Consider the following 11937-nt stretch of genomic DNA (forward strand, 5'->3'; position numbering starts at 1 on the left):
TAAAATTAAGAAACCTTCCAGCCCACAGACCCCTGGTTAAAGATTAGATTTAGACTGAGTAGAAATATTCCTACATGTAGGCATAGAGCTTGAAATTCATATATATATATATATATAAAAGGAAAAACTCATAACTTTCAGTTGGTCTGATAAATTACTCCAACATTCTCCCTGTGGCTGGTTACAAAAATAAACTCTCTTCTTTCCCAGTTCACCTGCACCTCATTATTAGACCATGAGAGCAAGTAGCCAGACCCTGTTCTTCTGGCAACAGCATCAATCTTACCACCACTCATGCACACAACCTTGGCTCTTTGAGGGGCTTGGTATCTTAATATCACTGACATCAGTGGGAATATGTAGGAGAAACGGAAGCAGTATCTGGTAGAGAAAGAAGGAGAAGTGGCAGGATTGAGGTGCATGCTGGGCATTTATGGTGTCTTTCTTTTAGTTTATAAAGTAGCAGAAAGATAAAGAAATGACAGTTACAACGTGGTAACATAAAAATTAGTAAAATGTGACATAAATTAGATATTAATTTTGGTTTGGCACAGCAGAATGCTCTGTCTGCATAATTTTGTTAGATCCTCATTACAACACCAAACCCTCAGATGAGGACAAATAAAGACCCAACCTCTGGCCTTGCATCTTAAGGTGTGTTTTCTCAAAATTTTCTGGGTTCCACTTTGGTGGTGGGGATGGCTGGAGCCAGCAGTACCATGTGGTCAGGGAGCTCTGAGCTGGTCCTGTGCCCATATGGACTCTGCTTTCTGTTTCATCCCTTCATGGTTCTTTCTTACCCTCTTCCTTGCATGTCAGGCCTACTTGATGCCCCAAAGAACTCCAGGACTTGTGCTCACAACCGAAGTTGTCCTGAGGTCCTGTGGCTGGACCCTGGATCCAGAAAGACAGCCTTGGAAACAAATTGCTACTCCTGTAGCCAGCACCCTATTATTACGTATTTTTGAATTATTTTATCAGATTCGATTGCCAAAGAATCTTGCAAAAACAATTTTCTCCCCAAGCTACACACCTTATGGTTGGTCATGTTATTTATATTCCCATTTTAGATGAGAGGACCAATATCATAGATTAAAAATGTCAAATCCAAGATTACACAAACAGTGAAGATTGAATCCCAGGTTTTTCAGAAGGCATTTTGATGTTAGATCTTAAGCCTATTATTCTATTCAAAGGCTTAGAGCAGACATGCTCTGAACGTACTCAAAATAACTGACACTGGAAAAGGTAACAGAGATGTGAAAATCTTGACACAGTAGATGTGTGAGTGGGCTGGGGGCAGGTGAGTTCCAGAGAAATGTGGCACTAAATGTCATTAAACTGACTCTGTATTATACCAGGGCCAAGGGGACCTCCAGATTGCTTTCACAACCGGGTAGTTCATCAGCTAATGTGATTCTCCAAACTTTAAATGAATAGAAAACTGGAGGAGGAAAATATAGAAAACTAGAGGAAAACACTCCTTCTAATCCCAATATAAATTCTTCACTTCTTTTCAACGTTCTTCCAGGAGAAGGATTCTTTGGGCTCTTTGTCTTCCACTTTTATTTCTGTGCAAGGATTTATGCAAGAGGTACTTGACAATGCTATAATGTAGGGCTTTGTTTTTCATGGGAACACAAGGCAAAGCGGAAAACTCTCCAAATTGTTTAGTGAGAAAACATAACCTTTATCCCTTTATTTGGGGGGGGTGTGAGTCAAGTGGTAGGGACTAGAATTCAAGTCTTCAACGGGCATATAAATACATGTGTTTGCAAAAGCAGCCATCACACTTTGTATGGCAAGTGGAACCACTGGCTTGGTGGATTTTGCTAGATTTTTCTGATTTTTAAACTCCTGAAAAATATACCAGATAACTGTCATGAAGCTGGTAACTATCTTCCTGCTGGTGACCATTGGCCTTTGTAGTTACTCTGGTAAGTAACTGGAATACATCAGGCATATATGATATTTATCTACTTTTCCGTTAATAAGAGCACAACCAGTAAGCTTTGCCTCACTGACAGTGGAATATGGTGGTAGGAACTTTATTATTTTATTTTATTTTTAACTGACACATAATAATTGCACATATTTGCAGGTTTGGAAGAAGTTTTGGAATCACAGAAAATGGTGATGTTGGAAAGTATTTCAGATCCCCACCATCTAAGCTCTAACCCAATATAAGTATTCTAATACATCTTACATAGGAAGTTAGCCAACTTCCACAGAGGGTCAACAAAGCACATTTCACTGCTGGGTATTGGTCACCATTAGTTTTTCTTATTTTCCTCAATTTTGAGTTAAAATTTGATTTTATAATTTATTTTGTGCTTTTGAACTATATGGAGTCATTCTTGCTATCATCTCCAATTATCCAACTTCCTAGCTTAGTTCTCCTGAGATAGCTACGTTCACCTTTTCATCCACTCAGTGGATATTTATTGAAAGGCTACAATTTTTTGGGCACTGGATATGCATTGGAAGATTTAGACATGAATCAGTCATAAACATTGTTCTTAAGGTGCTAGTCTGGTAGGGTAGATAAGGCTTCTACCAAAGTTACTCTAATTCTAGACTACTGTAAATGCACTGTGAGATAGCCAGATAGAACTCTGTAAGTGTATTGGTGGGTGATGAGTTTAATTTTCAGGTAAGGGTACAGAAGCTGGCTTCTTGGAGGAGAATGGGAACTGCTTTTGGGGGGGTGGTGTTGGGGGAATCATTATAACTATCAGGAAGATAGTTTGGGTACATGGGAAAAAAAGATTTCATGACGGCCACTGCTCATTGAGAGAACTTTAAAAGGCTTTGAAGACCTTCTCCCAGGAAGCTGTAAATACATACAGAGAAGATATTTACCAAAATATCTGAAATAAGAAGTATGGAGATTAATAATTGATTGCTGCCCACACCTACACTGACAACTTTGACTTGTGATGTTTATTGAATTTCTGCAGGAATTTGTAAGTTCACCAGTTTTGGATATTTCATTATTCCCTAGTGTCCAGGGACAGGTATCTATGGGCAAAAGTGACACAGAAAGGAGGTGGGGAAAATAAATATCACCCCCTCTGGGTGAGAATTTTGGAGGGACAATAGGCAATAGAAAATGGAAAAAGAAAAAAAAGATGTACAGGCTCCATTTTAATAATTTGAATAGGGAAATAATAGGTTTCCAAAGGAAAATAAACTATGGCAGGTCTTAGCCAGAAGGAGAATGTGTGTTCTTACCTGTGTGCTCACATGCATGTGTACATTTATATATCTGCACATGTTTTTGTAAAAATATATATCATACATATTTTCCTCAATCTCTACTTTTCCCCCCATTCATCTTCTGTGGGAAAGTTATCTTTATAAAGCCAAAGATATAAAAATATAATTTTCCTATGTAAAAGCCTTGATAGCACCCCACTGCCCTCAGGAAAAAAAATCCAAACTCTTTTGTGTGACATCCAACAGTTTAAAAAATCTGACTTCACTCAACTTTTGCAGCCTCACTCCCTTTATCTTCCATCCTTTGGTCATAGCCTATTGTAAATCTGCACTCCAGCCTTCTGGGCAGAAGGCTCACCATCCTGTGTATGCACTTTCATCCTAACATTTCCGTGCTTTTATTGGTCATGTTTCTAAAATGCTTCCACTCTTCTTTACCTTATGATCCTGACATTTGCCTCAAGACATAACTCTAACAACACTTCTGGAAAATTCCTGCAGCACTTTCTCATGTTCGAATTAGTCATCCCTTCCTTGTGTTTCCATAGAGCTTTGTCCATCATGTTAGCATAGCACATGCTACACTGTGGCATACACAGATCTTTATTGCCAACTGGACTGTGTGAAGTCTCTGAATGGGCATCCTTGTCCTATTTGTCTATGTATCTGCACAGACTAGCATAGAGTTGGTGCTCAATTGTGTTTGAGCTGAACTGGTTGGGAGCAGTTTCCTGGGCTGTGGTTGGGTCTATTCCTGTCCTTATGTGGAGATTCACTATGGCATCTCTCCTTTAGCCTCAAAGCTGTGAGCTGTGGAGATAGCCACATACAAAATACCATCCTCTTCAGTCAATCACGAGGATCTGTTGAATGCTTACTCTGTGCCAGGGTCAGTTCTAGGCATGGGTGCAGTAGTGAACAAAACATACATTCCTTGTTGTCATGGAGCGTCCATTCTAATGAGACAACAAGGACAATAAAAATAGCAAATGAAGAGTTGTTTTTCTAGGAAATGGTAAGAAAAAGTAAGTGATGGAGAGTGACAATGGCCATTGCAGGTTTCTCCGAGGAGGTAACATTTGAAGAGAGACCAAACAATGTGAGAAAGGAAGGTATGTAGCTAGCTGAGGAAAAAAAGTTCTAGGGAGATGGAACAGCAGGTGCACAGGGCCAGAGGCAGAAGTTTTGAATGGAAGTAAGATGAGTGGATCTGGAATGGACCTATTGATGGACACAGGGAAAGATTATGAGGTCATAGTCTGGGCCCGGATGTGCCTGTCTCACCTGGTTTCTCTTTTGCCTGCAGCTACTGCCTTCCTCTTCAACAAAGCGCCCCTTCCTGATGACAAGTTGGTACCTTTACCTCTGGACAACATTCCTCAGCTTATGGATCCATTAAAGCTTCTTCTGAAAACTCTGGGCATTTCTGTTGAGCACCTTCTGGAGGGGCTAAAGAAGTGTGTGAATGAGCTGGGACCAGAGGCTTCTGAAGCTGTGAAGAAACTGCTGGTAACCACAGCTTGGGAGGCTAATCTGCCAGAGGGGAGGGCGTAGTCACCCTGAATGTCTACCTCATCCTCTTGGCACTTGTAAATGTGCACTTCCACTTTACTGATTACATTCATAGGAAGTTTGCATGTCGTGGAATGTCAGGAAAAATATGATTTCTACATTTCTGGGAAGGGTTTTTGAATGACAGTGACATGTGTTATAGTTGTGACATTATCATTTAGCCGAGACGTAATCACTCTGAGTTTTTGTTTCCCCATCAGTAAAATGGTGGCCAACAGGATACTGAAAGTGAATATTTTTCGAAACGTTCAAATTACATGTAAGCTGCTCTAATTTTTGTTGTCTTTCTGCCTTTCAGGAGGCGCTATCACACTTGGTGTGATGTCAAGATAAAGAAAGAGCAAAGGTGGATGGGGATGGAGGATGATGCTCCTATCTTCCCTGGCTGAAATGCATTCTACCAATTATAGACTAAATGCCCTAAAATGTAGTGACCTGTGAAAAGGACAAATAAAGCAATGAATAGATTCAGTAGTCCTGTTTTTATTTCTGGGGACTCTATTCAGAAGGACATACCCAGATTAGTTTTTCCTTGGTTCATAAATTCAAGAGAGCCTGTTTTTATAAAGAAAATCTGGAATCTTAAGTAAGACACAATGATTCCTTTTCCTTTCCTTATCTCTAAATTAAACATCTCTATTTTTCCCAACTGTTTTTTATCTCACGGTGTTTCCAGACCCTTCACTTTCCTATTCCCCAGCCCAAATAAATGTTTACATTTAAAAAATGAAAAAATAATTTTCAAAATATTGCCTGATAAGACTAGCATCTTACTAACTTAATTGGTTTGGCTTCTGTTTCACTAGAATGCTAGTTTTTATTAAGTTTGTAGTTAAGCTATGGCCACTCAATAGCTTTCACTGATCCTTCCACCAAGTTAGGCCTTTACTACATTATCCTTAGGCAAATGGGTGAGGAACTATCTTTTCTTTCCTCTACTCTGTCATCTGCAATGATGACAGAATTATCTTTCCAAGGAATTATTCTGGTAATATCATGACAGCCTAAACAGTAGATTTCAAGCTTCTGAGCATGGCATGCAAGGCTGTTCATGATCTGGCCTTCGGTTACACGTCTAGTCTTCTTATCTACGTTCCTTTCTTCACATGAGCTCTACTCCAGCCGCATTGAACAGATAACCAAATCCTTTTCCCTCTAACATTCTTACACCTTAATGAAAAATCAAGTTTCTTCCTACCTAGAATATCTGCCACCTTCGGCTTTCAGACCTGGCCTGTGCCAGTCTTGGGACTGTTTGCTGTCAGATCCATTTCCTACCCTTCCCCTGCTCTGCTCTACTCTGCTCTGTGTTGAGAGGGGATAGGAGACGTGATGCTGATTGCTGCAGCTTGCATTTCTCAGGTTCCCAAATCAGCTGACATTTGGGCTAGGTTCTGCCCCTGGGAGGTGTAGGCAGTAGATAGGAAGTAGGAAAAGAGGAGAACTATTGTGTGGCCCTTTCTGGCTCTGTATTTGGGAGAAGTCTCTGGAAATGACTGTACCATGTCTGAGGCTCCAGGTCCTGCTAGATAGGCCTGCCTTGGTTCCAGCTTTTGCTGGGTGAGTCCAGCCTCTGGGCTCTGGTTACATCACCTCCTTTCTTTTTCTCTCTAACTGAAGTTGTTAGTGGCTTCCTCCTATTGTCAGGTTCTGGGTGCCTCACCATCACCGAGTTGACTTTTTAGCTCTTCTAATGTCTATTCAATCAATTCTTTGCAATACATTCCTTCTATTCTAAGTACTTTGAGTAATTTCTGTTTCTTCATTGGTTCTTGACTAAGATGATGTTAAATGTTATCTCTAGGGATATTATCTTATTTTTCCTGCCATTGCTTGACTTCCATTTTTTGGCAACTAAAATAGTTTTCACTCCGTGAAATTTTCTATTTTATTTCCTTATTTTATCTATGTCTATAATGATAGATTAGGTTGCCCAGCTGCAGTAACAAATAATCCCAAATCGCAGTGGCTTATGTGCACAGTGTTTGACTTGTTCCTCATACTATATGGCCATCTTTGGTTGGCTGTAGCTATGATCAATGTTTTATGAATTCTATAACCGGAGCTGATGAATAGTCTATCTTCAGCATTTCACTTATTATGTTTGTAGGGAAAGAGAACTTGGTGAACCATGAGCCAGCTCTTAAAGCTTCTTCTTAAAAGTGAAGTATATGACTTCCAATCATGTTTAATTGGCCAGAGCAAGTCATTTGACCATGTTTGACTTCTTTAGGAAGGGGATGTGTAATTACCGTATAGGAAAGAGCTGTGCCAAATGTGATTAATGTAATGTAATTGACCACATTACTTGATGACTTCAAAGTAATTGTCATCTTAGATGCTTCTATCATACTTGCACTTTTATTTTCTATTGAATTATATGACATGTTTCCTCCTACCTTAGTTTTCTGCTATTTGACCATTATTTTTCAGTTTCTTTGAATGGCCCTTACTATTTTTGACTTCGCTTGAATGTTGATACCTCCAAAGATTCTAAACTTAATTCCCCTTCTATTTTTACTCTGTGTATAAACTTTACTGGGGAATCTTATGTATTACTATGGATGCCAATATAATCTTTATGTTAGAAACTCCAAAATCTATGGCTACAGTCTGGATCTTTTTTTAAAAAAGAAGAGATTCAGTTACCTATAGGACACCTCCGAGGGATGCTCTTTTTTAGGTTCAACTCAACACATTTTTACCTGAACTCATTGTCTCTTTCAAAACACATTCCTATGTTCTAATTTGCTATTCAGTTTATAGAGCACAGACATTTTCATGGTTGCCTGAGACAGAGACTTGGGAATAATCCTAAGTACTCCCTGTCATCAGCCTCATTGGCTGATTGGTAAGCAAGACTTCTTATTATAAACCCTTTTCACATCTACTGCACACATTTTTCATGATCACCACTAGTACTGTTCTTAAAACTTTGTTCTTTCCTTCCTTCCTTCCTTCCTTCCTTCCTTTCCTTCCCTTCCCCTTCTCCTTCCTTCCTTCCTTCCTTCCTTCCTTCCTTCCTTCCTTCCTTCCTTCCTTCCTTCCTTCCTTCCTTCCTTCTTTCCTTCCTTCCTTCCTTCCTTCCTTCCTTCCTTCCTTCCTTCCTTCCTTCCTTCCTCTCTCTCTCTCTCTCTTTTTCTTTCTTTCTTTCTTTCTTGGACTATAGGCACACACCATCATGCCTGACTAATGTTTTTTGTATTTTTTTTAGATGCCGTGTTGCCCGGCCTACTCTTCAACTCCTGGCTCAAGCGATCCTCCTGCCTCAGCTTCCCAGAGTGCTGGGATTAGAAGCATGAGCCACTGTTCCCAGCCGCAGATCTTGCCATTTCTCTTCAAACTACTGAATTAATCTTTCAGGTGACCTTTGTATTCCCAAAGGTCCCCTTCTAATCCTTCAGCCACACACACAGAAGGAGCCTTCCTAAAATACAGGAATTATTCGCCAACTTCAAACTCATCCATAGTTTTTTAATGCTGATTGAAAAAAAAAAAAGTCAGACACTACATTAAATCAACAGGCACATTAACAATAATATAAGTTTAAACATATTTGTTTTCATACTTATTTCAAAGGCTCTTTTCTAGACTGTGAAGTTAAATGGGTAGTGACTCTAATGTACATGTCTGTATCCTTAGCGCATTGCATAGAGCCTGAAGATAGTCAGTGTTGGTTCTGTTGAATAAATGGGTTTGTTTCTGTTAAGTTGTATCTGATTGGGTTGGCCCCTTTATTTTGTTCCACCAGTCATATTATTAAACCACTCTGCTCTCTCTCCCAGTGTTTTGCATACTTGAGAAGGATGACTGTCTACGCCTTCACCAAGATATTAAATGGAAAAGACTGGGGATAAAATTCTCTGCCACTCTACTCTAAGTAATAACAGCAATCTGGCGATTTACTGGGTTGGAAGGTTTTTTTTCCAGGAGTGTATCAAAGAGAGTGATTAAGAAGGAATTTAGGGACAAATTATGTTTGGGAAGCCAGGCAGAAACTGATGATAAACATTATCATAAAAGTGACAACGCCAAATGCTGGTGAGGATGTAGAGAAACTGGATCACTCACACATTGCTGGTGTGAAAGTAAAACAGTACAGCCACTGTGAAAAAATAATTTGACATTTTCTTAAAAAGCTAAACATGCAACTACCATAAAATCCAGTAATTGTACTCTTAGGCATTCATCCCAGAGAAACAAAAACTTATGTTTATGCAAAAACCTGTACACAAATGGTCATAACAATTTTATTTTTAGTAGCCAAGAACTGGAAATAACACAGTTGTTCTTCAGTGGATGAATGGATAAACTTTTGTACATCTTTGTAATGAAATACTCTTCAACAAAAAAGGAGAACAAACTATTTATATACACAGTAATCTGCTGCATCCTTAGAGAATTATGCTAAGTGAAAAAAAGTCAAACCCCAAAGGTTAAATTCGGTATAATTTTATTTATGTAACATTCTCAAAATGACAAAATGAAAGAAATAAAGAACAAATTTGTAATTTCCAAGGGTTAAGGAGAGGGTGGGGGCAGGAGGGAAGTGAGTGTGCTATATAAGGGCTGTGTGAGAGATCCTTATAGGGGCAGAATTGTTCTGTGTCTTGCCTGTATCAACGTCAGCATACTGGTTTTGATATAGTAGCATAGTTTTGCAAGATGCTACCGCTGGAGGAAACTTGGTAGAAAATATGCTGGATTGTTCTGTATGATTTCTTAAAACTTCATGTGAATCTATAATTATCTTAAAAAGTTTAAAAATTGTTTTAAAGATAATCAGAATATAGAAATATATAATACACATATAATTATATGGAATATAATTAACATAAATTATACATAACTATAATGACATATAACTATAATTATGTATAACTGTAATTACATGTATGCATATATGTAACTTTCATTCTCTTCATCCATAAATTTCACAAATTAGAGGAAACCACAGTTCACCTTTTGATATGCTTTTTTCAAGACATTTTCTAAATATTTAAAAATATATATGAATGATACATTGCATATATGAATGACACATGCCTTACTTAAATTGTTGTCTATGTGAATATTAATTTAATTTATATAACGTATATTATATTGTTTCTAATATCTAATTTTTAAATATTTTTTGTTACTATATAAAGCGTTATTATATATTTGCATACATTTTTGTCTTTATGTCTTCAGAAAAATCCTTGAAGTGGAAGTGCAAGGTCCAGAATTATATGATGTCTAAAATTTTGATAACTAGTCACACATTTCAATTGGAAAGAACAGTTGGTATCTCAGGTGACTGAGGTCAGAGAAGTGCCATTTCCAAAGATGGGATTAGGGACCCAAGACAACGCCTAGGGTATGGTTGTTCTCCCTGAGCTAGCTGTAAATCCCTTTTTATTATGTGCTGGAGGGTCAAGCCATGCAAGGTATGAATTATATGATTTCTGAGTTTCATGTCTAAGACAGGCAATACAAACAGACAGGTACGTACAATTTATTTGCTACATTATTTTTTATTTTAAAAAGCAACCAGATGAAGAACTCTCAGGCTACTGAGGCAGGTTAAAGACAGCAGAGGGCGCTCATAGGTTATTAGCAAAATCAAGGAAAACATTTTGTACATCTGCAAGGTAGGTAATAAGAAATATCAGCACCTTCTATTGCACTCAGTTTTTCATTGGGGATTCACAACTAAATGGCAACTATCTGATGCTCCCCCTTTCTAGTAACTACCTCTAACTTCATTTCAGGCATTGCTAAATGGTGCATTCTTTGTTCTGTCATTAACTGTCTCATTATCAAATGAGAACTTGTTTTCTGATACTGACAATGACCATAATAACAGTGATAGCTATTAGTTATTCATTGTTTCCTCTATATATTTTTGATTCAACAAATAATTATTGAATATTGATTGCAGGATCTTTGCTGGACAGGAAGCATAGAGTAATAAATTGTCATGACCCATATCTCCATAGATTTTACAATGTAAAGGGAGAGATAGAAACCACACAAATAGGCCGGGCGTGGTGGCTCAAGCCTGTAATCCCAGCACTTTGGGAGGCTGAGGCGGGTGGATCATGAGGTCAGGAGATCGAGACTATCCTGGCTAACATGGTGAAACCCCGTCTCTACTAAAAATACAAAAAACTAGCCGGGCGTGGTGGCGGGCGCCTGTAGTCTCAGCTACTTGGGAGGCTGAGGCGGGAGAATGGCGTGAACCCGGGAGGCGGAGCTTGCAGTGAGCCGAGATCATGCCACTGCACTCCAGCCTGGGCGACACAGCGAGACTCCGTTTAAAAAAAAAAAAAAAAAAGAAACCACACAAATAAACATGGGTAAAAGGATAATTATAAGTTATGATAGTAACAATAAAGGAAAAGAATAGGATCCTAAGAAAGGTAATAATGACAAGAGATTCCCTGTTTATTTTAGGTCATTTCTATGGACATGCCAAGTTGGGACTTGAGGTTGGAAGACCCATCTTAACCAAATAATATTCTGTGTGGAAGGTACTGAGTGTGTAAATATCCTGAGGATAAGGAGAACTTGGCTTCTTCAAAGAACTGAAACATTACCTGTGTGGCTGTAGCCCTGGGAGCAGGAGCACAGGGATGCAAACCAAGGTCAAACCATGCATTGGGTGTCATGGTCATGGCACCATTTTTATCCTAAGAGCCCAGGAAAGCCTTGGGAAGTTTTGTATCCAATGTTCTCCATATACTGAGCGGCAACACTGCATATCCACTTGCATTAGTCAGACTCCTAGGAGTCATTCCTGATACTTCCCTCTCCCTGACATGTCATATTGAACTAACCACCATGTCCTGTCAACCTAATGTCTTAATATCCTCTTGAATCCTCCCACATGGTTCTGTCTGCATTGACACTCCTTTGCTTAAGAACTTCTTGGCTGGCTTCCTGCTTTACTCTGGACCCCTCCATCTAGCCTGCACAACAGCCAACTGATCTTTTAAAAATGCAACAATGATCATATGTGTTCCAATGCTCAAAACCCTTTGGTGGCTTTCCATTGTTCTTGGATTTAAGAATAAAATCCTGGCCATGACCTATGAGGTCCTGAAAGACTTACTTTATTCCCTAACTCTCATTTGCTTTCCGGCCACCTTGACCTTCCTTCAT

At 38.9% G+C, this 11937-nt stretch overlaps 1 protein-coding gene across 1 annotated transcript; it reads left to right on the forward strand.

The window, feature by feature from the left end:
- Nucleotides 1-1789: 1789 nt before the first annotated feature.
- Nucleotides 1790-5259, forward strand: SCGB3A2 (secretoglobin family 3A member 2). The gene is made up of 3 exons (XM_025387813.1): nucleotides 1790-1937; nucleotides 4526-4728; nucleotides 5090-5259. The coding sequence occupies exons 1-3, from the start codon at nucleotides 1883-1885 to the stop codon at nucleotides 5111-5113; spliced, it is 282 nt and encodes a 93-aa protein (XP_025243598.1). The 5' UTR covers nucleotides 1790-1882; the 3' UTR covers nucleotides 5114-5259.
- The last annotated feature ends 6678 nt before the right edge of the window (nucleotides 5260-11937 follow it).

This window comes from Theropithecus gelada, chromosome 6, assembly GCF_003255815.1.
Source record: "Theropithecus gelada isolate Dixy chromosome 6, Tgel_1.0, whole genome shotgun sequence".
In the NCBI taxonomy this organism is placed as follows: Eukaryota; Metazoa; Chordata; class Mammalia; order Primates; family Cercopithecidae; genus Theropithecus; species Theropithecus gelada.